General features: G+C 46.2%; 4 protein-coding genes, 3 non-coding genes and 1 pseudogene across 9 annotated transcripts; 4 read left to right on the plus strand and 4 right to left on the minus strand.

Moving 5' to 3' along the window:
• The first annotated feature begins 4599 nt into the window (after window positions 1-4599).
• LOC100830505 lies at window positions 4600-5401 on the plus strand. Its single transcript, XM_014899452.2, has one exon. It carries the CDS (start codon window positions 4749-4751, stop codon window positions 5199-5201), a length of 453 nt encoding a protein of 150 aa, XP_014754938.1. The 5' UTR covers window positions 4600-4748; the 3' UTR covers window positions 5202-5401.
• A 165-nt stretch (window positions 5402-5566) lies between these two features.
• On the plus strand, window positions 5567-10496 carry LOC100845288 (annotated as a pseudogene). Its single transcript, XR_730377.3, has 11 exons — window positions 5567-6566; window positions 6777-6789; window positions 7148-7374; window positions 7620-7685; window positions 8738-8812; window positions 8905-8967; window positions 9075-9134; window positions 9249-9338; window positions 9442-9549; window positions 9675-9797; window positions 9956-10496. The product of XR_730377.3 is annotated as an uncharacterized LOC100845288 (transcript).
• A 742-nt stretch (window positions 10497-11238) lies between these two features.
• Window positions 11239-11311, plus strand: TRNAR-ACG. The gene has a single exon. It is a non-coding gene; the product is annotated as a tRNA-Arg (tRNA).
• Window positions 11312-11451: 140 nt separating this feature from the next.
• On the minus strand, window positions 11452-14601 carry LOC100845792 (urease accessory protein G). The gene is made up of 7 exons (XM_003567841.4): window positions 14423-14601; window positions 14113-14325; window positions 13302-13362; window positions 12718-12919; window positions 12254-12375; window positions 12008-12112; window positions 11452-11882 (listed from the first exon to the last, which is right to left on the minus strand). The coding sequence occupies exons 1-7, from the start codon at window positions 14500-14502 to the stop codon at window positions 11799-11801; spliced, it is 867 nt and encodes a 288-aa protein (XP_003567889.1). The 5' UTR covers window positions 14503-14601; the 3' UTR covers window positions 11452-11798.
• Window positions 14602-15328: 727 nt separating this feature from the next.
• On the minus strand, window positions 15329-17505 carry LOC100846094 (cytochrome b561 domain-containing protein At2g30890). 2 transcript variants are annotated; one of them, XM_014898352.2, is made up of 4 exons: window positions 16558-17505; window positions 16253-16414; window positions 16002-16150; window positions 15329-15912 (listed from the first exon to the last, which is right to left on the minus strand). In XM_014898352.2, exons 1-4 carry the CDS (start codon window positions 16693-16695, stop codon window positions 15579-15581), a joined length of 783 nt encoding a protein of 260 aa, XP_014753838.1. In that variant the 5' UTR covers window positions 16696-17505; the 3' UTR covers window positions 15329-15578. The 2 variants fall into 2 exon arrangements, with proteins under 2 accessions (XP_014753838.1, XP_003567890.1); XM_003567842.4 differs by having other exon boundaries at window positions 15329-15909; window positions 16558-17475.
• A 6378-nt stretch (window positions 17506-23883) lies between these two features.
• Window positions 23884-23967, plus strand: LOC112271244. Its single transcript, XR_002964236.1, has one exon. It is a non-coding gene; the product is annotated as a small nucleolar RNA SNORD34 (small nucleolar RNA).
• A 1251-nt stretch (window positions 23968-25218) lies between these two features.
• LOC100846400 (60S ribosomal protein L18a) lies at window positions 25219-27392 on the minus strand. Its single transcript, XM_003567843.4, has 4 exons — window positions 27247-27392; window positions 27019-27134; window positions 26839-26902; window positions 25219-25741 (listed from the first exon to the last, which is right to left on the minus strand). Exons 1-4 carry the CDS (start codon window positions 27259-27261, stop codon window positions 25400-25402), a joined length of 537 nt encoding a protein of 178 aa, XP_003567891.1. The 5' UTR covers window positions 27262-27392; the 3' UTR covers window positions 25219-25399.
• Window positions 26126-26315, minus strand: MIR7783 (microRNA MIR7783). The gene has a single exon (NR_127074.1). It is a non-coding gene; the product is annotated as a microRNA MIR7783 (primary transcript).
• Window positions 27393-27723: the final 331 nt, after the last annotated feature.

The following is a 27723-nucleotide window of genomic DNA, read 5'->3' on the forward strand; positions in this document are numbered from 1 at the left end:
AAAGTAACGCCAGTCAGTTAAAAAGAAGGCACCTTTTTGTTCAGGGGTTTTAGATGGATGTGCAAAAAGAACGGAGGATATGGAACGGATTAAGCACTTTTTGCTTGCGTTACTCAGTGTAAAGGAGCTCGATCAGTTGAAAGCAGTTTTTTCCGGAAAACCTGTGGGCTGTAGCGGCTTGGATAGAGATGACAGAGAACTGAAAACATGAAGCTAGCCCAGCGTGATTAATTAAGCTTTTGATCTTGGCGATTTGCTGGATTAGCTAGAAAACAAAAATCCCTAGCTAATATTCTTCTGTTACTCCACGGAATTGCTCTGGCTTTTTTTAGATGAGAAAAGATAAGGGGAGAGAAAGAAACGAAAAGATGTGGAAAGCTGATGTTTATGTTGTAAAGGAGATGTCTTATCAAAACCTGTAGCGAGATGACATATAATGAAAAGCGTGAAGCTTACGTGATCAAACTTTTGATCCCACAACACAATGTGCTTTTAGTTAACAGACGCAAGTCCCTAATCTTTGCCTTTTACTCCACGAAATTACTTGTCAACCTTTTTTTTAGAGAGGAGAAAAGATAAGGACACCCATAATGGTACGACGTCGATCAGCTTTCTCTTACAGGTTTTTATTGAGACTCTGGAGAGGTTTCAATCCTCGGCCTGGTGACATTGCCTCCGGCCCATGGTCCAGCTGCTGGTTTAGCCCAGCACTCTCGGACACAGCTGCAAGGCCTTCACCGTTAAAAGAAGCGAGGCCTGATTTGTTCTTTTTCTTTTTTGCGGGGGAAGCGAAACCTTGATCTATAAAAGAAAAATAAAGGGCCTAAAAGAAGCGAGACCAATCCTTTGAATGAAGCAGTCAATATTTATATTTGCAAGCTGGGCTCCCTTTTGTTTTAAGAAGAAGGAACCTTGTAACTCCATTACCATCCGAGGAAACTACTCCGTACATGACTTTGTGGATTGGGAGGTAGGTAGAGTCCTGACATGATTGACTTGCACTAACCAACAACTTTAATCCATCTTCTGATGATAGACCACGAAATTCTAGCATACACTAGTCTTCTAATTAAGCATTAACCGTGATTAATTAGCGCCACCCCAGGTGCTGTGGTGTCGCCACGATCGCACTCACGCAAACGGCAAACTCCAGTGTTACTGGCTTTGATGCTACGAGGGGACAAAAGAAACCAAGGTCTCGATAAAAAAAAGGCCACGCAATATCGCGTCACCAACTTTTCCTCTACACACCCTGAACCAGGGGGTTCTTGCCCCTGAACATATCTTTCTTTCGTCAGAAAGTTCAGATGCATATATATGCAAAAGTAGGCAGGATTATGTAGTTTATGTACTCCCCTGCACACGCTTTTAAGCACTTTATGCGAGCAGAAAAGAACGGCCGAGGATGTCTTGAAGCACTTTGATTTCCTCTGCTCTTTTCGCACTGCCCCATGCAGCGGCCATTCTTTGTCTTGTCGAGCTCGATCAGTTGAAAAGAAGGCAATTTTCCAGAAGCCTGTAGCAGCTAGCTAGCTAGAGGCCATAGGACAGGGGCGTGAAGCCCTTGTGATTAAACTTTTGATCCCTACAACTTGCTTTGTTAATTAGCAAACGGAAGTTTCTCATCTTTTTCATTCACTCCACGAAATTGTTCTACGGAGTAAACTTTTTGGAGGAGAAAATATATGGATATACGGGATATATATGTTTCTGTTTGTTCAGATAGAGAGAAGAGAGAAAGAACAAAAAGACGTGGAAAAGACAATCTTTTCCGCCGTGTAGGAGATCGATGTCTTGTTAAAAACTGGAGCAGCTATTATTAGCAACACAAGCGGGCCGTGGTCATCACATTGTCAAAAGAGGCAAGAAAAGGGAGAGAGAGATATATGCGAGTACGTGGCCATATTCCATCGTCACTCACATCACATCGATCGATCTGAGCAGACAGATAGCTCTCTCCAGCTGTTGGCATGCAAGAAGGAAAACAAGGGGGATTACCCATTAATAAAACATGTAATTAATCCTCAAAAGGGAAAAAATGTCTCAGCATTGAGAAATTAAACCGAGTGCGCGCGATGATTTTTGGCGGGCCGCAAGGCATATATTCTGCAGCTGGAAATTAAAGGCGATTTTTAGGAAGCTCGTAATTAAGCTTTCGTTGTCGATCAGTTAGGCAGGATTGTCACCTCCTCTCAATTTCTCTTCCGGTTGTTGTTGAAGAGATTCGATCACACGTACATACACTACAATCCTCGGTACTGCTATGGCTAGCTATCTAGCTACCAGTAATCGTTGTCAAGCTTGCCTTGGAACAATATAGTGTCTTACACAGTTGCACTGCATGGTAATAAGTGTTTCAGATTCAGTATAAATTTAAGACTAAAATACACCACTAGTCCATGAACTCGAAAAAAATGAACACTTTAGTTCACGAACTTAAAAAACGCACACTTAAACCCCTAAACTGGGACTATTGTGTCGCTTTAGTCTAAAAACAGTTCGGTGAGGTTTAAACACGCCATGTGGCCGCCACGCCGACCTCGGCCAGGACCGCGGGCTTCTATTCGATTTTCTTAGGATTTTTTTGGCAAAATCACCATGCCCGAGTCGCCCGCGAGGGGCAAGGCAGCCGCGCCTAGAAAAGGGATCCTGGGACCCTGAGAACCATGCCGTTGCCACCGCCGTCTCGCCTAAGTTTCCTATCAAGTCCACAACGCTCAATTTTGACCAGAGGACGCCGGTGAAGGGGTCGCCGAAGCCAACATGGCGGCCACGTGGCGTGTTTAAACCTCGCCGAACCGTCTTTGGACTAAAGTGACACAATAGTCCCAGTTTAGGGGTTTAAATGTGCGTTTTCCGAATTCGTGGACTAAAGTGTTCATTTTTACCGAGTTCACGGACCAGTGGTGTATTTTACTCTAAATTTAATATAAAATTGTACTCCCTCCATCCTAAATAAACAAGTGACATGAATTTATATAGATTTTTATAAAATTCACGTCACTTATTTTGGGATGGAGGAAGTATTACTATTATGGATGGAAAAAGTACATAATATAGTTAGAAATCAAGAAAGCAAGAAACAGACATCGATCGAGGTGAAGAAAAGAAACTTGTAGAGCAAACAACAGACAGCTACCACGCTTTGCTTAACCAACATGCCAGCTAGCTGATCAAAAAGAGAGAGACAGAGGATGACACGTGTCGCCGGTTCCCAGCTGGTCGCCGACGGGTGCTATACAGCAAGAACCAAACTGAAAATGGGAAAGAGAAAGTGCTAGAACGTAACCTGCCGCGATGCTTTAATCACGCGCTGGAGCGTCCAATGGAGACGAAAATTAGAACCTTTTCTTTTCTTTGACAAAGATTAGATAGAGCTAAGCTAGATGTGGGCGCACAAACAACCGACCGTATCGAGCGTGCCTAGCTCCGGTGTGCCGTGTGCGCGCGCTGGCGAGGGTTAATGGCCGGCGGCGTGCGGCGCAAGCTGTTTGTGTTGGTTGATCTCGGCTTGACCGAACCAAACGGCTAGGAGAGGGTACACGTCCACGAACCAAAGTTCGTGACCCTCGTCCCCTGATCCGGGGCGATACCCCCCACCCCTGATCACGCAGCGCCATATAAAAGGGGTTTAGACAGCTCTCTCTCGCATCCATCGACTGACATGAGAAGTCCACCCTATCGATCTAGGGGTGCTGAAGGATACGGGAATGCCACGATCACGATGTCGATTCTGGTGACCGGGCAGTGCCGGTACAGACCGGAAGGACGCCGCTACATCTGCCGTACCACGACCTCCACTGCTACCCCCACGGCTCATCTCTGCACCAAGCCTACGACAATGGTTTCATCTTCCACCAATCGTATGAACTCCCCTAATCCCTCTGTTTCACTACTCTAGTCACGTCGAGCACACGTTAATGTTAATCCCATGATGCTTAAGATCTAACAGTTTGTACTCCGGCTTTATACGTGGCCTTTGGGCCGCCGTTGCCTTGACTTGTACATGACGCTTCAGGAGTGATTCATGTTTACGACCAAATCCATGGGGGCTGCGGTCAGAAAAAAAGAGAGGCAAGGTCACCAAGCTAGTTTGTAAAAGGACAATGCTCTAGGAGGTTGGATGAGGCGTACGTGTCGGGGCAAACCACATCGATAGAGGCAAAACTTGAGGTTCGTAAACCGGAGTATCATCCGTGTCGTGAAACGGCGACAGAGAGGAGGGGGGGGGGGGGACGGGACTTTATAGGCCGTCCCGAGGTACCACCGGCTATGCGAAATGATGGCGAAGGCTAACCCCACGAAGGCTGTCTTGAGAAGAAGTAGTCGATGACGTGGGTGTGGCGGCAATGGCAAAGTCGAGCACCATCCCAATCCTTAGGCTTCGAGATGAAGCTGTCGCCGATCTTGTAACAACAAGGAACAACTGGGCCGATGAAGAAGACCTCATCAAAGTTAGAGGTAAGGGTTACTGGTGAGCTAACCATTAGACTTAAACCTAAATGCTCTTATCAAATCAATCGTGAGTTTGGAAAGAAACATTACCATCTATGCAGTCACAACTCAGAACACGGTCCCATAAAGTCCGCCGTCTCTCTCAAGTCTCAACCCCGTCCCTACTTAACAATTCCAGCCTACCAAACCAAAAAGACTGTTTTCTCTCTTCTCGTACTCCTACCTGGGAAAGAGAACGCCGCTGGACCAAAAACCCCCGCCCCAAGGTACTCCTGCTCCACCAGGGAAGAGCCATGTCCATCGTCGAGACCGCGGCGGCGGCGGCAACAGCAGCAGCGACTTCCGAGACGGCGCCCATGTCGCCGGCGAAGAATAAGACCGAGGCTTCCGGTTCGGCGGCGGCGCGGCGCCGCGGGTGGCTGCGCAAGCTCGTGACGCGGGAGTACCTTCCCCGCAGACGGCAGCGGAAGCAGCTAACAAGCTCTGGCTCCGGCTCCTCCGCCGCCGCCGCCGCGACCTCGGCTGCCGGCGGCGGATCGTCGTACTCGTACAGGGGTCTCACGGCGGCGCTGTCGCGGTCGCTGCGGTGGAACCGGTTTCCGGGGCTCCTCAGCCTGCGCGGCGGCTCGGCTTCGGCTTCGGCTGCGCTGGACGCGGTGGCGTTCCGCGTGATGTACGTCGTGGAGGCCGTCGTCCTCGGGCTCGCGCTCTCCTGCTTCTTCCTCTGCTGCGGCTGCCAGCTCTAAAGCTGGCCGCCTCTTCGATCGCCCTCAATTAGTTCTTCAATTCTCTTTGTTTTATTTAATCCTCTCTGTTCTTTAGTTATTAGTTCTTCTCATTTCGATAGATTGGATCAACCGCAGCCGCTGTAAAATTTTCAATCTTGTGGAACAAAACTTGGGGAATTTGCAACCTGCTCTTGTTTAATTTCCGTCTCTTCGTGGAACACATGATCTTTGGGATGATGATGCATCATGATGTCGTGTGATAGTGTGGCGCAATACTAGATGGCTACGTTTTGGGCGCAGTGAGTTGTTTATTTGTCGCTGTCTCGTGTGCAAGTGCCAAAAAGAAACAGAAAAAAAATAAGGAGTAGCTTCGGGTAGTTGGGAACTTGAGCTGAGAGGTGGAGGTGTGTGGCCAGCCATGGTCATGGAGGAGGCAGAAGCAGCGGCGCCGGCGGCGTTTGGTGGGTTCCCGGCGGAGGTACGGCCGGGGGCGACGCGGGTGGGGTGGGTCGGCATCGGCGTCATGGGCGGCGCCATGGCGGCGCGGCTCCTGGCCGCCGGGTACGCCGTGACGGCCTACGCGCGCGCGCCGGCCAAGGCGGCGCCGCTGGTCGCCGCCGGCGCGCGCCTCGCGGATTCCCCCGCCTCCGCGGCCGCGGCCTCCGACGTGGTCTTCACCATGGTCGGCAACCCGGGCGACGTGCGCGCCGTCGTCCTAGACGCGGCCACGGGCGCGCTCGCGGGGCTCCGCCGGGGCGGCGTCCTGGTGGACTGCACGAGCTCCTCCCCGGCCCTCGCGCGCGAGGTCGCCGCCGCCGCGCGAGCCGCCGGCTCCCACGCCGTCGACGCCCCCGTCTCCGGCGGCGACGTTGGCGCCCGCGACGGGACCCTCGCCGTCCTCGCCGGCGGCGACGAGGCCGTGGTAACCTGGCTGGCTCCCCTCTTCGCGCACCTCGGGAAGCTTAACTACATGGGCCCACCCGGCAGCGGGCAGAGCAGCAAGATCGCGAACCAGATAACCGTAGCCGGGGCTGTAGTCGGCCTCGGCGAGTCCCTGGCCTTCGCGGGCGCCGCCGGGCTAGACACGCGGCTGTTCCTCGGCGCGGTGGCCAAGGGCGCGGCGGGGTCGCGCGTCATGGACCTCTTCGGCGAGCGCGCGCTGAGCCGCGACTTCGCGACCGGGGGCTCCGTGCGGTACATCATCAAGGACCTCGGCATGGCGCTCGAGGTCGGGGACGGCCAGGAGGAGGAGGTTGGGGCCAATGTGCTGCCCGGGGCGGCGCTGTTCCGGCAGATGTTCTCGGCGATGGCGGCGAACGGCGACGGGGATCTTTGCTTGCAGGGGTTGATCACCGTCGTCGAGCGCCTGAACGGCATTCGCAAGTAAGGCAGGACCGGTGTTCGTCACAATTTCTCCCTGGGATATGGAATGTTATGTGTGTGTTTATCTCTCCTGAATAATATTCGATCTCGTCTACGTTCCCAAGTGTTTATTTGAAGCCAATGTAGCAGCAATTCATGGATTCACTCTTGTTGATGTTATGATGTACTCTGCCAATCAATGATGTCTTTTTTTTTCTGCTAGTGGTTCAGTTCTCTGTGCCAAGTGTGGTGCTATCTGATCTGATGAATTAGCACACTTTATCTTCAAAATTTTAAATCCTAGGAAGTGATCAGAAATTAGTATACATCTGGTCATGACAACATGATGACACTACACATGGCATCATTTATCAAAAAAAAGAGGAGCAGAGGAGCAATTTGAGGGCGGAGGAGCAAAACAAAGAGACCTCTTTATCGAGATGCTGTGATACTAATTTGAGGGCAGAGGAGCAATTTGTAAACCTTGTAAACATTGAGGGGTCTCTTGCTCAACCATGATGGGATTTCCAGGTGTCAGATATTTGCACCGTGGAGGATAGCATATCCACTCTACTTTTCTCTGTGTAGTGCACTAGGTGCAGTCTCCTTATCTCTTTCAGTCCCAGAAACCTTCAGCATCACAGCAAGAATGGCAGCACCAGGCTCACTAGGACTTCTCCAGGTGCAGTCCTTCACCACCGCCAAGGGCCGGCCGGTCTTGGCGAGCCGGCGAGCGCCAGGAGTCGTGTTTGCTGTTCGAGCTTCGGCAGCTTCCGCTGCTACAAAGGACGCTGTCCTCAGGCCCTTCCGGGAGAACAGGGCTCTCAAGGTCTTCTCACTCTCCATCTCCTTACCCAGTTTTTGGTGTTAGTACTTCTGTTAATGCTATGTTTTAAGATGTTGTAAGTTTCATTTGCAACTAGTTCTGGTAGAGCAATAGCTTTCATGTCTGAAGTTGAGATGCAGAGTAGTGTGTTCTCTTCAGGCTGAACAGTACAAGACTAGAAGTTATCTCTGGATTGAAGCGTGACTCTACTTACTGAACTCTGATAGTGATACCTTTTGCACCTTCAGATCATTTCAGGGCTTCAGAATTTCGACAGGAGCAGTGTTGCGTCTGTTGTCACGGCAGCAGATAAGGTGTGGATACTACATAGTGCATTTATCTTTCATGTTCTCTTAATCTCTGCTGCTTTCCGTCTAATCTTCTGTTGTATCCACTGATGCATGCTTGTTGGTGCTATGGTGGTGTTTTGAACTGTTGTTTTTGTTCCTTATTTGTTGTCTGAACCCTGTATTGGTAGCGGTTTTACCTTTTTAATGGAAATCAATGGGGAGCCCGCTGTTTAAAAAAATATCTTTTGCAGATGGATGGAACGATGTATTAAGTTCTAATCTTTTTTGGTGGATGAAAGTATGAAGCATGAACTTTGTTTTGGATAAATCTAACAACTTTCCAGAGTTTTATTTCTGTCTACAATCTGGTGACTCCACTCACAATCTGTGATGTCAACTGACGTCACAGTTTGTGTAAAACGCTCTTAATATTTTGAATAGTGATAAAAAAAATCATAAAGTTATTTAAAGTTTGAATGGATTGACATCACAGGGTCGAAGGTGTTGATGAAAGAGAGAAAGTATTGCTTGGTTCCCGTAAAAATCCACCAAACAACGTAATGATGTTGAGTTGTCTGCTGATGTACTATGGAGCTGTAAATAATTTAAGCTTGTGTCACTGCTGATTTGGTCAATCAGGAAGTCTACAAGAAGACGGCAATGTAGATTAGTGTCCAAAATTCGTTTGTTATCTGTTCAGAAGAACCAAAAGTAGCACGGTTATCCGTCAGTCAGTGCATTAATTGCGAACTATATTTTGGAGATGTCATTATCAATTCAAGTTAGCTGCAGCATCAAAGTATCCTCTTAACATTCAGTCAACATCTTGGAAATCAGGACTCAGGAAGCAACTGTTGCTATCATCTCAATCTGATACTCTTTTCCAACGATGACTTGATTAAAACTTTTCTAATATTGGTGAATTTTGTATGAACGTGCAATTACAGGGAGGAACTCTGTACGAGCGCCTCTATATCTTAGCCTTAATGATCCTGTACATTTCTATATACATTGCATAAATACTTAAAAGACTACTATTCATCGCAAACTTGGCATGTTCTTTACAATGTTTTCAGGGAGGTGCCACCCATGTTGATATAGCATGTGACCAGGACTTAGTAAAGCTCGCTATGGAGCTTACTAACCTTCCGGTGAGGAAGTTGTCTATTGTATTTCCTTCACCCAAGTGTGGAGTTTAGCTATGCTGAATTGCTGAGTGTACTCTGGATATTGCATATTGTAGATTTGTGTCTCTTCTGTAGATCCTTCAGCATTCCATTCTGCAGTAGAAGCTGGTGCAAAGATGGTCAGTGTCTAACTTCATATAAAAAGGCTGCAGAATTCGGATTAACCGCATTTCATTTTTCTTTTATTCTGCTAGTCGTCAGCCTTCACAGACTCTTCTCCATGCAGATTGAGATTGGAAATTATGATTCTTTTTACGACATGGGCATCGAGTTCTCTTCTGAACAGGTACCAATAAGACTATTTCTCTTTCAAATTGTCAGTTATGTTAATGGGTCATCTTTTTTTTCTGTGAGAATAAACATGATCTGAAAATAAAAATACATGTGTGGTCGATTCCAGATACTGAAGCTGACCAGGGAGACGAGGAAGATGCTTCCAGACATCACATTATCAGTAACAGTTCCTCACACACTGAGCCTCCCAGATCAGGTATATCATTGGATCAGCCTCTTTGCAGTTTCAATAAACAAGCCTGTCCGAGATGATAATTGAGAAGTGCTTTAATCTGGAATATTTGTATACAAAACTACAGATGAGACTTGCAGAGCTGCTCGAGGAGGAAGGTGCTGATATCATCCAGACCGAAGGTGGGAAGTGTTCTAGTCCGACAAAACCCGGAGTGCTTGGACTAATCGAAAAGGTAGCTAAAAAATGCTAGATAGAACCCCTATCATCAAGCACCCTTGATTTAATGTATCAACCAGTTAATAATTTCTTCTTTTCTGGAGAGGAACCGACTCATAAGTAGTGTTCGACAAATTGTAGGCAACACCAACATTGGCCGCCGCATACTCCATCTCTCGGGCCGTCAGCATACCAGTGATGTGCGCATCGGGGCTAAGTTCAGTGACCGCACCAATGGCAGTAACCGCAGGAGCTGCCGGCGTGGTATGTATATCCATCTCTGAAACTTGTTCATGACGGTAGAGCAGCTTGTAGGACAGTGCGAACTCTGTAGCCCCAAAGCTAAACCAACATTGGTCCAGAACATTTTGGATCACATTGAGTTCTTTTTGAACTATATTGAATTCTGTTTGTGGCTGCAGGGAGTTGGTTCTGCTGTTAACAAGCTCAACGATGCCGTGGCGATGATCGCCGAGGTGAGGAGCATTGCGGAGGCTTTAGGGACGGCTTCAAGAAACTTGACCGAGACCCCGAGGACAGTTCACCATAAGTGCTAACTGTGCTAGGACGCCCATTTTCTCTGGACAAACTCGAGGTCTCAAATAAGAAATCAGGAGGTGTAGCGGCAATTCGGAATTTCTCTTGACTGCTGCCTTTTGTGTGCAGGCAACAGGAACTGCACTAGACAAGTGTTGATTCAGTTCGATCAGTGTTGTCATATCAGAGCATCAGTTGTAATGTAACCTCAGATAGATGTTGGTTTGTAGGATATTGTCTGTTCAATCAGATACCAGATCTTGATCTTGCATATTCGTCACGTCTGGAGTCGCGAATTAGAAAGATGGGGGCAAGCAGAACACTGGCTGCCATCTCAGTTTTTTCACCGGTGTTCAATGGTGTGTTTCTTATTATTACATGTATGTAGACGCTTTTTGTGTATAGATATATTCATATTTGGACAAATTTGCGTCATGGGACCGAGGGAGTACTCCTTCCGATCCTAAATTCTTGTACCCTCCGGAACAAGTAATATAATAATATGAAGTAATTGATGTGGCTAAAGGGAGGCATCCCTCTGAAAGAGGTGCTGCAGTAGACAAAACAAACAGCCAATCAGAAGTTCAGTCAGTAAGAGCATCACCAGTGTATAAGGTCACATTTGCAATAACGTGGGACCCTTCTATCAATCTTGTAGCTACCTAAAAATTTCACAATGCTTGTGGCTAAACTTGTCCTTAAGATGGGCCCACAACACAGAAAAATTGGCAAGTGGTAAGCCTACACGTGTACATAAACTATTAAAAAGTAATACCTTTTGTCTTATGGCCCACAAGTTTATGCGTTGCCCTTAAACTTTTGTGCTTGTGGACAACCTCCACAATGTATAAAGGTATCTTTAAGGGTCATCTTTTTGCTTATGAACAAGTTTTCTAGCACATTGCGGGTGTCCTAATTGTAATACGAGGAGCGGTCGAGGAGGATGCCTCGGCGTGTGCCTCGAGCCTTTCTAACACTTCGACACGTTTCTTCTTCTTCTTCTTGTTTCTTTCTTTTGCTCGTCGCTCGTTCTTGGTTGAAGTTTCAACCGCTGCCAAACAAAAACCGAACTTTTTTGTCAGTGCAAATGATGAGAGTTTTGTGAGCTAAGAAGAAAGGGTTTAGGGTTTTGGGCTTTAGGGCTTACGGTTTAGGGTTTAGCATCAAGGACTCCGTGGCCCAATGGATAAGGCGCTGGTCTACGGAACCAGAGATTCTGGGTTCGATCCCCAGCGGAGTCGTCCAGCCATTCTGTTGTTCTTTTTGTTCCTCCTTAGACCATCTGCTTACTACTGTGCGAGCTTTCCCTGTGTCTTCTTACTTCCCTCTCCAATACAGTACAAAGTCTCATCATATTTTTGGTTCTGAACAGGTAGTACGATTCATAGTTATAACGTGCAGTATAATGAGCACAGGCAGATTAGCTGCACGTATAAAGAGATGTACAGTATCATTTTATTGGGCCTCGGTCAATACAGATTTCTCTCCAAGGCTCCATGCTGGTAGCTCCAGATTTTTTCCAACAAATACAGATGAGCTTTCTTTCTTTCGGGTCTCGCAACGAAAAACAATGGTAGCGCTAGCGCAGGTGTACAATCCCCGTGGATCAGTACAAGCATACACACACGGATTTTCAGCAGCACCGAAATGATGCAGAGTTTATTCGGAAGCCATTGTGTACACAGGTCTGTTCGTGAGCAACCCGAAAACGGCCACGGTCAAGAGCCCCTACCGGCGGCTGGCGCCGGTGGCCATTTCCCAGGCTCGCAGCACGTGGTCCACGATCTCCTCCACGCCGACGCCGTGCTTCACCTGCGCTTAGCGCCACAAAGTGCAAGGTTAATAGACGGCATGTGTGCAAGGCTGTGAGTTACATAGAGTGGCTGTCGAGTTCATGAGATCACGACGAGAAAAAAAGAACCGAGCAGATGACAAACCTGGGCGAACACAAAAGGCCCTCCTTCTCGCATGCGAAGCGCGTCCCGCTCCATCACGGACAGGTCGGCTCCGACTGCGGGGGCAAGGTCTGTCTTGTTTATGACCTGCGTGTTTCAAATGATCCATGCTGGTGAAAAAGTTTTGTGGATTTCGTCTCGATCACTAGCAGGTGGCAAGATAGATCAATGTGATGGTACAGGTTTGCAGTTTAATGTAAGGGCTCTGGGAGTGTCATAGGGCCGCACCAAGAGATCTGCTTGGGTTATCCCCGGGCCGCCTTTCCTTGGTATCTTGTCCCCACCAGAGACATCGATGATGTAGATTATGTAGTCTGCTAGCTCCCTGCTGAAGTTAGCTGCCAAGTTGTCTGCATAAGAAATGTACAGATGGCTTTCTTTAGTGCCTCACTACAGATTTCGTGATTTAATGGGAAAAGGGGCAGGACTTGGCAGACAAGATTGAGATTCAGAAGAACCATTATCCAGAAGTACAAGGATATTCGCGATATTAAACTAGCATAGCAGTGCTCCATATTCATTATCCAATATTAGAGCAAGTTTACAGCACATTTTCTAAGCTTTCCATTGCTGACATGACTTAGTAGGAGTCTTTCATTCCAGATTGCACCATGATGGACAGGACAATAGGGTGGTTTGCACAAATATACATGGTAATAAACCTTTCAATGTGGGAGCGAACAAGACAATACCTCCTCCGGATTCACACAGTAGCAAGTCGGCTTTGTACAGGTTAGATAGCTCCTCCAGAGGACCCAGATTTATGCTTATGTCCTCACGTATAGCTGCATGAGGACAGCCTCCAGTTTCTACTGCCCTTATACGCTCTTCAGGAAGAGCTCCGTGCTTGACCAAGAATTCCCCATCCTCTTTTGTGAATATATCATTTGTAACCTGCACGCACAAAAAAAGTTCTAAGGGTGTAAATGTGTAATGTAGTTCAAGCATACACGGACACATGGTGGAGACTTTTACGTGTCTGTATTTCAGAAAATATCATAATGATGTCAAGTAATTATATTTCAATTTTTCGCCCACCGAAATACATTGAAAGTTTAAGTTTTGCTTTCAGTTGATTTATCGTAAGTGCAGCAAGTGAGATAAATTTTTTTTACGAATTAATTGTTTGCAATTCAGAAACAGAACCAAATGAATATATCTTATGATGGTGAAAAAAAATCTGATGCCCAAATATGCGGAGGAGGTATTGCCTAGTTAAATCAGGGAGAGTAGATAACTTCTTAAAAGAATCAGAGGTCAGAAGCATGCTGCATACCGCTGCAAGGCTATATTTGTCACGCAGACACGTACAGAGTGCCAACATCAGGGCTGTCTTCCTGCAGAAGGCAAAAACAGATAGAAGATGACCCCATCTATTTATTTCAGAGTAGCAAGGATAGATAGGAAATCAGAAACCATTGTTTCACCACCAGAGGTTATTTTGTCGATGCGAAAAGTGTATGCACAAATTTTTTCAAACTGGCCAGACCAATTCGCTAGTCCAAAATGCTAAGCATATACTCCCTCCTTCCCAAAATAAGTGACGTGGATTTGTATTTGTATAAGAATATATACAAATTCATGTCACTTATTCTGGGAAGGAGGGAGTATGAAAAATGATCCCAACAGCAGGAACGACACAATTTTGTATGCACAGGGAAGGAGGCATTTTTATTGGCAAAGTCAGAAAAATACCCTAAACGTATGACCCTGACCAGTAATGGGTACTGAGTAACACACCAGGAAACACAAAGGAACCAATCTTTTTTTCTGCTGAAGACCACACTTCAACCCTTAATGCTACAGCAGACTTAAACACTTTTTTAAGTAGCTAAAGGTGTGATACAAGCATTAAGCATACGCATTTCTCACCAAAGCTCTGCTCAACTGCACCTACATCGTTCCTGTAGCTGAAATTTCGACAAACGCTACGTGGGAAGCAACACAAACAAATTTCAGATCAAAATGCAACAGAGACGGCGGCTCCTTTCTCGCCGCTAAATCCATCACAGCCACCACCAAATCGCCACGCCACCAAGATGGCAAGGGGGGGAGCAGAGACTTTAGGGGGAGGGAGCAGGGCGTACCCGGTGCCGACGGGCCCGCCGATGCCGACGGTGAAGGCGCGGTCAGCGAAGCGGCGGGAGTCGAGAGGCGGCGCGCGCTTGGAGAAGTCCCCGGCGGAGTAGATGGGCTCGTGGGAGTGCGGCGCCAGGCCGTCGTGGGAGTGCCACAGGCGCCCGTCCTCGCCGACCCACGATCCCGCCCCCGTACCACGGCCCCCGGCGGCGGCGGCATCCCTGCAAGCGCGGAGCCGATCGAACAGAAAGCTGGGTTGAGTCACCTGTGCGCACGGGGAGGAGAAGGTGGGCGGAGGAGGGTCAAACTGAAACGCACCCGTGGGAGTGGTGATGGTGGCCGCCTTCGTCGTGGGAGTGGGAGTGGCCGCCGTCGTGGTGGTGATCCTGCGACGCCATGGAATCGCCGGACTCGGGAGTGGAAGTGAAGGCTGCAGGTTTTTAGGATGTGTTCAGGTGTAGTACGAATCAACGATTCCGCTCCACTCGTTGACTTTAGGATTCTCAAAAGGGATAATTTGTTCAGCCGTGCGCTAAATAATACTACTGCTCCCCTGTCCCAAAATAAAAGACTTACTCCCTCCCTTGCCTTACGTAATATATCTAGAAGTCTTTTAAGAATAGATACATTCATATTTTGACAAATTTAAAACAAAAATTATGGAGCGCAGGTATTAAGTTTTCTTAATCGTCAAATACTAGAGCGACTGTGATTTATGTTTTTGAAGTGTATGAGTTTTTTTTTGAATGTGTATTAGTTTGATCCACATAAATCCTTGATCTGGTTTGTCGGGTTGGATGGCGATGAAATGGTAGCGTCCTTTCTTGTAGGCGCCGTCTTGTGAGCCTGTTATTGTCGAACGGTCTTCATGTGGTTGATTCGAGGTTGGCCATGGTGTTGCTCTCGGGGTGGGGTTGTCTCAAGGAACGGTGGGATCTGAGTGTCTTCTCCTTTGGCCGCATCGTCACTAGTTCTCTCTAAACTCTATTCTCTTTGACGGTGGATAACTACCGACACTATCTTTTTTGAAGTTGGCGAAAAATTCTTATACGGACAATCGGTTTTCACATCTTGTCACCATCGATCGAGTGGTGGAAAGGGCTTCATCTTGTTCAAGTTGTTCGTGCCCTTTACATTTTTTTTCCGGAAACTCACGAGCGAACGAGACCTCACTGGTCTGCATGCCGGATGCAAGCTTGTCATTGATATCATCAATACCTCGTATGATCCGGCCGTTTGGGGCTTTATTAATTGGTTTAACCATGTTCGTTCCATGAGACGAAAGGGCGAATGTTCGCTCTTATAAATTCCTGTATATATCATCTATACATCTATGATCTACTCTTGAAAAGCAAGCTGTCCAATCACACAATGGCAGCTTCAATCAACCAGCCACTAATCAGAACACACCATCCAATCCAAGATCATGCCTTCCCTAAGACACACAAATCTCTCATCACCATCATCGTCGTCCCTACGGCACCACGACGGCGACCTCCTTATGATCATTGGCCGGGTACGCCGCCCCCTCCGACGACGACCGCTCATCGCCGCCGGCTTCTTCTTCTTCCTCCTGCCGCCGCCGCCGCTGCCGCACGACGTGGTCCCACCTGTCCTGGACGAGGTACACGAGCGCCATGCCCGAGACCTCGACAGTCAGGAGCGCCGTGCAGAGCTTCACGCTCCGGCCGGTTCTCTCCTTATACGCGTGGAGGCCCGTGTACACGTTGGCCACTCCCACCACGCACAGTGTTATCCCCAGGAACCAGTGCCCGAAGTACCACACGCTCCTCACCTTCAATCCCCTGCTGATCAGAATCAGAGAATTTCTCAAATCATCAGCCAAAGAAGAACGAACAACCCCAGGCTCTGGATTTGTGAAATTGCGCTTAATTACCTGTCCGGTCTGAGGAAGCCGATGAGCGGCTGGAGCCAGAGGAGGCCATAGAGGAGCAGCCCGACCCTCTGGTGCGCGTTGTCGAAGGCGTTCTCGAAGTTCTTCACCGACAGAGCCGCGCCGGCCGTCGCCAGGATCACGCCGGCCATCTGCCACGCGTCCATTGTTCAGTTTCAAATCGTTCAACGATCAACAGTTTCAGGTAAGAATTGCAGAGGAGTAGGAGTTCAGTGAAAGTTCAGAGGTAGTACCTGTGAGGCGACATGGCAGTAGAACAGGGCCTTGGCGGTTTTCGGGCTTCTGACGTTGCTCGAGACCCTGATAAGAAGGACTCCAATGGGCATCAGGAAGCCGACAGATGACCAGAGCAGGAAGGCGTGGAGCTTCAGTTGCAGCGAGAGTCTGGGCGTCAGCTGCAAGACGTACAATATCCAAGTGTTTGTTTTTGCAGTCAGTGATACTGATAGATACACAACTTTTGCCATCACATATTCAGATTCTTGTCAAGATGAACAGAAACATGTAAAAAGATCTCTTAAATGGATTATTTGTTTACCTCCAATGGCTGCATAGCATTGTCTCTTTGATTTGGATCGGCTGAGTTATCTGAAGCGCCATGGATTGGGTTTACAAGCAAGAGAACCACACAGCCTGACAGTGCAGGGAGCAGTCTTTTTCTTCCAAACAGTAGCATTGGAGCCTGTCGATTTACTCAAGGTCCCCTTCAGCAGGAACAAACACCACCAACCAAGATCGAAAACAGCAAGCAACTGGACTGAACTGAACCTCTTGGACAGCAGAAGACCAAACTGAAACAAGATCGATTCGATCGATGCGCCTACGCTAACAATGGCAGAAGAAGAAGAAGATGATGAAGAAAAACAGGGCAAGCTTCTAGTCTCTGATCCTCCTCACTGCCACGGTGTGCCACCTCATTCTCCAGTCAGTTGCAAGCCATTCCTTGCTTCCAAGCTTTCCCTCTCACCTTAAATACTAGTAGCATATATTGCAAGAAGAGAAAAAAAAAAGAAGCCTCTCTGCAGTAAACAAATGAGCAAGAACAAACTGCAGAAACCAATGCCGCCTGCTAAATGCTAATCCTCCAGTGATGCGCGCGGCGACAGATGTTCTTCGGTAACTTGTGGCCGAATGAAAGAATCTGGGCGAGCAAGTTCAGGAATATAAGATTTAGTTGGTCTAAGGAGCATAACTTGGGAGGGTTGTCCTATGCTATGCTACCTCCTTTAGTTGTATATGAATGATTTGGGTATCAGCAAGCTGCTTTTGCTGCTTAGCAACCATATAGTAGCTATGGTGGACTTTTGGGGGCTGTTGGGGAACGGAATGTGGAATATTGGGAAGGGATGGGTTCTTTTGAGCACATTTCTAGCTTGGCTCTGCTTTGTGCTTTTACAGCTCTTTGAGGTATGATATGATGGTGGTATGAAATGAATGGGGGTGGCTTTTGTGGTGGGAGCTGCAGCAAGCACCCAAAGAGCAAGATATTGTTGGATGTTGTATCAGCATCTAAGCTACCATTTTTCTTTGCAAAAAGAAATTGCGATAAAAGCAGGGGTTGTTCAACTGTGCAAGTTTTTAGGCAAAGTGTGCCCCAAGTCCTTCTAGACCAAAGTATCTCTGCTTTAATTTGGGTCATCGCATTGCTTTTAGCTTCTATTCTTTTTTTTTTTCTGAAGAGACGTCGTGGCGGCATTGGTTCTTGACACCATCCATATACACATGTATGGCTACACTCTACAGCAACTTCACAAGAAAAGAAGAAGATGTGTAGGCCTGTAAAGATCTCAACTGTTGGCGACAGTCAGATCACACCACCCGATAATGATTCCATACAAACATTGTGTGAGATCGAGATAGGCAATCAGATGAGGGGTGAATCATTGTGCAGAAACAAATTAAAACTTTTCCCGAAAGTTCAAATTATAAATCACCTTTCTATCTAACCTTAGAAGAGGAGAACAAATCGAAGAAATGAAATTAAATCTTTATGTACTGACTCCTAAGCGAATTATTTGGGATTGTGAAGTGAAAGAAATCATTTTATCCACTAATAGTGGTCAAATTGGGGTATTACCAAACCATGCCCCCATTAACACAGCAGTAGATATGGGTCCTTTGAGAATACGCCTCCTCAACGACCAATGGTTAACGGCGGTTCTGTGGAGCGGTTTTGCGAGAATAGGGGTAAAGCACTGTTTCGGTGCGGGCTGCGCGAGCGGTACCAAATCGAGGCAAACTCTGAATACTAGATATGACCCCAAAATAACAGGGGTCAAGGTCGGCCAGTGAGACGATGGGGGATAAGCTTCATCGTCGAGAGGAAAACAGCCCGGATCACCAGCTAAGGCCCCTAAATGACCGCTCAGTGATAAAGGAGGTGGGGGTGCAAAGACAGCCAGGAGGTTTGCCTAGAAGCAGCCACCCTTTAAAGAGTGCGTAATAGCTCACTGATCGAGCGCCCTTGCGCTGAAGATGAACGGGGCTAAGCGATCTGCCGAAGCTGTTTCCGTGACAGTAAAACAGACGTGACTTTTGATTGGATGAACCAAAAAATACGTATGAGTATGCAAAAAAAAGGTATTAAAATTATCTAACAAACTTAACAAGAATCAGCGCAATTGGACTTACCAATCAAAAGATATGATCAAATCACTAACAACTGACAGAAAGTTACGAGAATTAGTATATAATCGATTTCGAGAAATAACAAGAAAGATGAAGTAATCGTGATCTTCCTTGATCTCGTGGTAAACCTGCAGCAAAGTATTATGAACTCGTGATAAACCTGCAGCAAAGTGTTAGAAAGATTAAGCACGAAGAATCCACGAAGATCCGAAAAGAAAAGAGATGACACCGCCAACGAATCTCTTTATTACAACGATGTCGATCGATTACAAAAGATGCAACAATGTCCAAGAACTCTCCAAGAATTGATCTAGATCTAAAACTCTGAGTTCCCTCACTTCCTTGCTAAAACCCTAGCTAGGACGCCATCTATTTATAAGGGAAAATTCGCGACCCTAAACCGAGTCTGAATCCAACACCAACTCCTCTGTCCCGGTCGGTATTCTGCCCGTGGAGCCTGCATACGACCTCGGATTGAGATGAGTCCAAAATAAAAGTTGTTCATCTCGACGACGCGCATAACTTTCATGTGGACCACTTTTTCATCGGACGACATCTTGATGACGCTACTGTTTAATCTTTAAACAGCTCTCATGCAGCCACGACTGGACCTACATGTCTTCACGTCGATGCCACTACATGTCATCAACTCTTCTTGTGATGTCTTCAAAACTGACCATCACGTGTCGAATATTTCTACCGTACATCTCCGGTATAAACAACGTATGACAAACCGGTGCCCTCCCGAATCATCGTAGTCTTCACTTTCATTGTTCCTTCGCACGAACGTTCCGCATGACATTGATCCCTCGATCTCAGCTTCTCCCAAGCTTCGTCCCTCGATCCCGTCATTGACCACGTTCCTCTAGCTCCGGCAACACCTGAAAACGAACACACAAATAATCAATACGAGCACAAGTCCACGACTTGACTCAGGGTAAGTTCCACACAACTCACGCCATGTTTTCACATAAGAAACTAGTGGATCAACACACCACTAGCAAAGCACTAAGTCCAAACAAAATACAAGTCATCATATAAGTATCCATATTATCCAAAGTATCCACGTCAATGTTTCACCTAAAACACTTGCCAATGTTACACATCACTTATGATTTCACACATTGGGATTTGGAACTCAATGCATCAAGATTACTTGATCGTGGATTTGGGACTCAATGTACACAGATTACTTGATAAGGCACAATAGATAATAGTCAAAACAATTTATTTATTTTGAGCTTAAGAGTTTGTGTGTGTGTCTCTCTCTATATATAGCTCCTAGCAGCACATGGACATTGTGTTAAGGTTCACTGATTTCAGTCAGTAGTAGCAGAGCAGTAGACCCCATCCATGTCGAAACCGCTGGGATCCAGATCTTGGCAATGGAGCAGTTCAGATTGCTTAAGCAGCGGGCTAATGATGCAAATTAAGACCACCGCAACAAACCCTTGACGGGAGCAAGCTAGTGAGTAACTAGGTCCAGCATTGTCTAGTGTACTGTCCTCTCCCAACAACTCCATGCAAGTTCAAAATTCAACTAATCTTCAGGGAGCCATGCAAGATGCCTCCTGGCTCCTGGATATATCGATCGATGTCTGATCTTAAGCAGCCATCATCGATGGCTTTATCTCATGTGATTTGGCATGGAAAAGCTAGAGGATCAGGGACAAACAAAAGGGGTGTAAAGTAAAGGAGATACATGGATTTGCATGGCGTAGGAGAAGGTGTCATGTCAATGCTGATGCTTTGCAGTAGGAGTAGTAGTTGCTAATGGGAGGATCTGTTAGGGAGTCCCTGTCAATCACAGAACAAATTGTGCATGGTCCTGCTGCTTAATTTGGTCAAGAAGCAGCGAAATTTGCCGGACGTACAAGCAGAAAGCGACGATCAGAATATCCATGATTATACAGCTAGTAGTACTCGTATCTCAGTTCTGCGTGCTGCTGATCTAGCATCAAGCTTAATTTCTCCCTGAAGAATTATATACTCCCTCCGTGACACATCCAAATTTTGACAAACTTGAGCCATCTTTTATTGGATTGAGGAAGTATATGTTTTGCCGTGATACGCTCCTGGCTTATTATACGTGCGTGTGTCGTCCTCCTGATGAGGAAATAATTACGTGTTTGAGATCATAACAGAAGCTCTGAAGCTGTGGTAGGAATTAAAGCAAGTTGATTAGTTATAGCAGAGGATGATTACACGATTATCATCTCCCGATCTCTTTGTACTCACTAATGGCTAACCAACCGACCAGCCTAACCTTCTTTTTAGCCTTTTCTCCAAAGGGGAAGCAATCATTCCCATTCATTCCTTATCCCAAAGCGAAAGAATCCAGCGACGGCGCACGTAACCCCGGTCACATGCTATGCGATGCGGATGCCATTGCCATTGCCAGCCACGGTTTAGGCAGAGAAGAAGAAGACGATGCTAGCTAGTACTCGTAGCTAGGAAGAAGAAAGAAAATGCAGAAAAGACAGGCATATGAGCTGCGTTTGTTATTCTTGGAGTGCACTCATTAGACCATGGGCCAGCACCCACACTAAGTCCACAGGAAGAAGAATCAACAGAGTTGGAGAAAACAGAGTGTGGCTTTGGATGGGTGGCAGCCTTGCAGTCTCCTTGCCACTACCTTCTGCTTCCCCCGTTAGCTGCTAGTCTGCTGCTCCCTCGTTTAAAATAAATGACTCGGATTTGTATAGCTTCTTAAGCAAATCCAAATCATTTATTTTGGAACGGAGGAAGTGCTATTTCTCCGTGGACCATTGTAGTAAGTAAAACATGTATTGTTAATTTGCTAATTTTGCTTTGGGGTAGTTGGTATATTTGGTGAAGGCAGATCGATCTCTCTGCATGCACCAACCTAAAGAACAAAGTCAAATGGCAGATTGCAAGTAGAATTATCAATGCAGTGTTGGCAATCATGTTATACATGACAGCCCTGGTCTGCCTCATGCTGATGTTAGTAACCTGTAGTACTACTACATATGCTTTGGTATTCGCAAACTTTGAGCACCGGGCCAGCTGGATTGTCACTATGAAGTGGTCAAAACCTTGGAGAAATGATGGGGGATCATTTCACTGCAGCGATACCACGCCTGTCCCCTCCATGGCTTCTCCTTTCATGAGTTCTTGATGGGTTACAGCCTGTACATACATATAGATCGACTCTGTTCTTGCCTACCATTCATGAAACAAGGAAATTTCTGCACAATGCTCCCAGGGGATTTTCTGCAGTACAAGTGGTGTCTTCATCTGCAGGTTAGTGACACTGTGACAGGGTCCGCAAGAAGAAGACGAAGGAGGAGGCAGCAATCTGAGGTGTAATCATGCCTGTTGGGTTGATCGGTCCATTGATATTTCTTTCCAACATCCGCCATTCGCTAAGGATCAGCTTGGGCTTGTGCGAGTTGGTCCTGCTCCTGCCTGCCTCTACCTGGGAATAATATATTTTTAGAGCCAAAAATCCAACAACTTATCACTCAGATCTGCTTCTGCAACCAAATCAAAAACAATTGTATTTACATCCACAGATCCCCTCACTCGCTCGCTAACGTACGACAGGTATATCATAACCTGGGCCGTTATTGCCGATCGAACTGGGCTAGCTACTTGTGGCCCACAACACCATAATATAGGCTGCTAGTATTGCCAGTCGAATAACATGGCCGTTATTACTGTCAAGCTAGTACTATTGAACCCTCTCAAAACAAACACCCCGTCAGAAAACAACCCGATCAAAAAAAAAAAAACCCCGTCAGAAAACAAGTATTTCCTCTGATCAGAAATTCTTGTCCTCATTTTACTCATTTTAGTTCAGGGATCAGAGAGTACTATTGCATTAAATAATCGGCACATTCATTCTTTAGCTACGCGACCCATGCATCAGCGCACCACATTAGTCCTGGCCGGAAGCTTCCTCCATTTCTTTCGCACTAGCTAGGCGGCTGTCGTTGCATTCGAAAGGAAGAAGAAGCCCTGAAGCCGATCATATAATAACCACACCGTGATCCCAAAGGCAGCTAGCTAGAGTGAAAAACCAGAAGATAGAAAGTGACAACAAGCAAACAGTTGCTTCTACGCACACACGTGTCAAGTCACCGCCGTTGTACTTGTACGGTCAAAATTCAAAAGCAGATTTTCTCCCGTGTGCGCACATTTCATCGATTAGGTCGATCAGCGCACCACATTAGTCCTGGCCGGAAGCTTCCTCCGTTTCTTTTTGCAGTAGACGATCGAGCTGAGGCAGCATGCCGCCGATCATATATACCACACACGTGATCCCCAAGGCATCGCCATCGTCTCTACGTACTTGAGCCCCAAGCTAGCTCACTCAGCTGCATCTTTGAAGTTGAACTACCACGCTCACGACCAAGAGCAGCCACCAACATGCAGCAAATTAACGACACGTACACAAACATGGATCTATATATGTATGTAGGGACCATCACCAGGATCAGATCAAGATGCAGAAATTAACCGAGCTATCCCGTGTGAAAAGCTTCATGCGCAACCAAAAGACCGATCTGATAGAAAGAGTTAGACAATCCACATATATTTCAACGCTGTGTAATTCATATCCATATATAGCTAGCGTCGGCGGCTCTCCATAATGCTCCCATGCACTGGCTCTCCATAGTACAGTCTGAACCACAAGCTTCTTACAGTTCTCAACGCCACCATTTTTCCAACTACGCTGCCCGCTTTCGTTGTAACGGAGCTCAACAGGCGTTCGGGGATGACGGAGATAAGGTGAGGTAGGAATCCATCCAACGGCTGGCAATCACTGAATTGCAGCCATGTTCTTCCATAATTTGCCTCTATTTGCTTCTTCTTTCAAGCAGTGATTCGTACGTGCGTGGCACAGCCACAGTGATCAGGGTAGTCCCAAGCATTCGGTTACCATGGCACGTTTTCTTTTCTTCGAAAAGGATTACCATGGCACGTACGTACGTATGGCTTTTGAGTGTTTGCAGATCGATGCAGTCATGCATCATGTGATTTTCAGTTGGAGTTCTACTCTGGGCCGCAATAGATGTGAATTTTACAGGTTTGAAATTGTCCTATTTCTCCGTTCAACAAAGAATGTCTCAACTTTGACTAAATTTGAATGCATCTATACACTAAGTCATGTTTAGATATATCCAAATTTTGACAAAATTAAGACATCTTTTATGAGACTGAGGGAGTAATAAATTCGTCTATCGTGCCTGGCCAATTGACTAAACCATGCTTCTGCCGATGATGGCTTGCAACACTATTTGCCAACATCGTTTGACAAATACGTCCGTGATGAAACTGCTACACTGAGGCATGAAACCATGTGATTAGTTGGTGGCGGCATGCATTATACTCTTCCGTTCAATATTAAGTGATTTTTTATTACATTTATCTAGACGCTTTTTAGGCATAAATGCATCCATATTTTGACAAATTGAAGTCACTTAATGTGGGACGGAGTGAGTATATGTCTTGCCTCCTGTCAGTCAAATCAATCCCATTAATTAATTGACCAGCTATTTAAGTTCAACTGATGATCTTGTTGCATGTGAATCCTGCTTTCCGTCAATTTTCACCCATTCATGTTTTTGCCGAGTATTATCTCCATTTTTCACCCTGCCTTTTTTGTGTGCGAGTATTGTGGGTCCTCAAGGTCTATGGTTCGAATCAGCACTGGATTTGATGCAGAGGTTTGGCCGTCGCAGGACCTGGACTTTGGTGAAAGTTTTTGGATCGTCTTTGGCCTGCATTGTCATTTTGGTCTCTAGTAGTTGTACACTGAAACACTGTCCTTTTGACTGTCCCTGTATTTCCTCTTTTCTTTTTTGGGTCATGTGAATGCAAATGAGTTTTAGAATTAATCACATGAAAGAAAGGATGCTTGCATATCCAGGAATTCCCAAGTATCCTGAGCAAGGAGCTGTTGTTTTCTGCTTAATGCCAATGTGAGACATCATTATGTCCAAGTATCCTGAGCAAGGAGCTGTTGTTTTCTGCTTAATGCCAATGTGAGACACCAGAGTATGTACAATGCAAGATGCTAAGTTAGACACAGAGAAAATTAACTATGCAAGATGCTAAGTTAGACACAGAGAAAATTAACTATTTAGACTAAGCTATTTAGACTAAGCAGATGCCTAACTTGACACCTCTTCCATACAATAAGCACTGATGCTAAGTGCTTGATTTATTTTCGTAAATACCTGTCTAATCACCTTGTGTCAAAAGCACCTTGAGTCAAGAACTCTTGATAGAGAAAAGCTGAGGGAGAAAGTTCGTGAGGACAAGTATTAGACAGGGATACACGATGCAATCGCCACTCTTGATAAAAAAAATTGTATGCAGAAGTTATAAGAGCATCCTATGAATGCTTATTTTAGTCAGTCGTTAAAGCGGATTTCTGTTGGCTGTTGCTAGGATTTCTAATACTACCTTCTTTCTGAAACTTGACACCAACACCAGTATGCATATCCACAGAGCCTGACCTCTGCGACAGATGCTTTCATCAAAGTACCGTACAACATCTCCATTCACCGGACACATTCATCAAAACTAAGGCAAGCAGACAGAAGTTTGATACGCTGATTACTAATAAGAATAATATCAAGAGGGTTGGCAAAGCATCATTCAAAGTGGCGTCTCAAAAACATCAAATTGCATAACCCACAGACCATAGTGCACCAAAACTTCCATAGTCAAAATCTTTTTTATGCGCTAAAACACAGAACAATAGGCTGGGGCTTCCCTGATTACATGAATAGGTTCGGCCTGGTCGCCTTGTAGGTGGTCTTGAGCTTCCTGGTGGGCGGCCTCACCTTCTGGTAGACCAGCGGGAACTTGATCTTGGAGTTGTGGAACTGCTTGGTGTTGTCCCTCTTGCAGAGGCTGAAGTGGACAGTCGCGGTCTTGATGATCTGGATGCAGGGGGACCTCACACGGTGACGGGAGGCCATCTCCGTGTACATCTGCTCCACAGCACCGTTCAGGGTCGTGTCACGGTACTCCTTGTACATGTTGTGGTAGCCTGTTCTGCTCTGGTAACGCAGCCAGATGCCGTAGTTCTTGATGGTGGTTGGGTTCTTCTCAAAGATCTGAGAGATGTAGAACACACTTAGATGTTGAGCAATTATCATAGCCTAAATATATATACAAAGTAAAAAATATGGTGTCTGAACGCTTCTTCCATGGGCATGGACCATGCAGGTCACAACAAGTAAAGGGTACAGAGCAATAATTAAGAACAGATCCCCTTAGATGGCAAAGGATAGAGTTATTAGTTTCTATCATTAGCGGTTTCATCACTATCATTTTGCTTTGATGTTGCAACCAGCTCTACAAGAGTTCTGCACATATATTTCATTGAGCAAGAACATTTAGCAATCTATTCCTAAGGTCCATAGTCATCCAATCCTGAATAAATCCTCCCTATCAGCCAAGCCGACCCGGTGATCTTCCTGACAGTATTTACTCATCACGAATTGTCAATCTCATCCACATGGTATCAGAGCTTATGATCTCTGTTGTACATGACCGCCTTCTAGTGGAGGGAAGCATTTGGCCATTGCTGACATTTAACTCCACCAAAGAACATAACCCAACGGAATCAGGCATAACAGATATCATAAGCTTGGATACCAAGTAGACGCGACCAGCAGTTCACGATGGGGAGATACTGCTGCAAAGATGGCCGGGACGGCTCGACTGCACAGGCGGGACAGGATTGGCATGACAGAAGAACAGGAACAGATATACGTTTTTCTTGTGTGATGAAAATATATGTTCTTAGCTCCTTCTACAGATGAGGTCCTAACAACCAAATCTAAAGGGTTTGGATGAAACACCAAAACTACAGCAACTAATACTACAAGCTAGCTACTTGATCCTCTTCTCTAACTATATGTTTTTGTTTACGAGTATATATTCTCTAACTATCTTTTCTCTAACTACTGGATTCTCTTCTATAACAAACTTGCTTGTTATCACAGTCCTGTTGTGTGCCCATGTGCAAGCTACTAGCAGAAGGCCTTTATCAGAAAACACACCTAACAAGTTTAGCCAGGCCCGTACACTCTAAACCACTCCTATGCAGCAATAAAAACCAAGCTCTTCACCACAAATAAGAACATGATATAATTGTATCCGGCGTGTTTCAGCGCAGGTTAAATTGCATCTGGCGAACAAGCGATACCTCGTTGATGGCTAGCATCTGGCCATTGCTCTTCTTAACCTTCTTCAGCTTCCTCAGGAAGTACCTGCGCTCAAACAAACAAAAAAGGAACATAAGCACCACGAAACCATCGATAAAACAAACAACACGCAGATAAGATCATGAGATCGGCAGGGCAGTTCGGGACGGGAGGAGACATACCAGAACTTGGACTTGGCGCGGACCTCGTTGGTGGCCCAGAGCTTCATGCGGTAGATCTTGGGCTGCTCGTCGCCGGGGGTCGGCAGCGCGCGACCCACCACCTGGTACTGGTGGAACTGCGCCATAGAAATAATTCGCGAACATGCGGAGATCAGCCATGGCGGGAAGAACAGATCGAAAAGCGTTGCGTGTCGAGAGGAGACACGGAGAAGAAGCAGCTTAGCTTACCCTGTGGGCGACCATTTTCGCGAGCTCGGGAGACCGGAGACGGAGGAGACCTAAACCTAAGGAGGAGATGGCGGCCGACGGGGGAGGAGTCGGAGGCGGAGGTTTATTTATATGTGGGCGAGAAAACCCTAATGGGCCGACATTTATGGGCTCTAACTTTATGTATGATTGCCGTGTAGTGGGTCCCTGTAGTTGGGCCTTTTCTAATGATAAATAGCCTGTTATTGTTTTTTTTACGGCAAGCTACAGCTTCTTCTTTTTTGACAGCAAAAGCAAGCTACAGCTACTGTTGGCTTCAGCTTCTTGTTGTTTGTCGTTTCTTTTTCTCTCCCGTACTTTTGATGAGACCAAACATGAAATTGCCCTATAAAAAAAAGATGACGCATTAATTTAGTTTTCTTTTGAAAATAACATGAAATTTGGTTTAACCACAATATGGATATACTTTTCAGTGTTCTAACCGATTTGAGACATCAT

This window comes from Brachypodium distachyon, chromosome 2, assembly GCF_000005505.3.
Source record: "Brachypodium distachyon strain Bd21 chromosome 2, Brachypodium_distachyon_v3.0, whole genome shotgun sequence".
NCBI lineage: Eukaryota > Viridiplantae > Streptophyta > Magnoliopsida > Poales > Poaceae > Brachypodium > Brachypodium distachyon.

Coding starts and splice junctions, on each gene's coding strand:
- LOC100830505 (XM_014899452.2), top strand. CDS start 4,749: ATGTCCATCGTCGAGACCGCGGCGGCGGCGGCAACAGCAGCAGCGACT.
- LOC100846400 (XM_003567843.4), bottom strand. Junction 26,903..27,018: donor CGCGCCAAGTCCAAGTTCTG/GTATGTCTCCTC, acceptor GTTTGAGCGCAG/GTACTTCCTGAGGAAGCTGA. Junction 25,742..26,838: donor AGATGCTAGCCATCAACGAG/GTATCGCTTGTT, acceptor TACATCTCTCAG/ATCTTTGAGAAGAACCCAAC.
- LOC100845792 (XM_003567841.4), bottom strand. CDS start 14,502: ATGGCGTCGCAGGATCACCACCACGACGGCGGCCACTCCCACTCCCAC. Junction 13,363..14,112: donor GGCGGGCCCGTCGGCACCGG/GTACGCCCTGCT, acceptor TGCCTTCTGCAG/GAAGACAGCCCTGATGTTGG. Junction 12,113..12,253: donor TAACCCAAGCAGATCTCTTG/GTGCGGCCCTAT, acceptor TGAAACACGCAG/GTCATAAACAAGACAGACCT.
- LOC100846094 (XM_014898352.2), bottom strand. CDS start 16,695: ATGCTACTGTTTGGAAGAAAAAGACTGCTCCCTGCACTGTCAGGCTGT. Junction 16,151..16,252: donor ACTGCCATGTCGCCTCACAG/GTACTACCTCTG, acceptor GACGCGTGGCAG/ATGGCCGGCGTGATCCTGGC. Junction 15,913..16,001: donor GGCTTCCTCAGACCGGACAG/GTAATTAAGCGC, acceptor GATTCTGATCAG/CAGGGGATTGAAGGTGAGGA.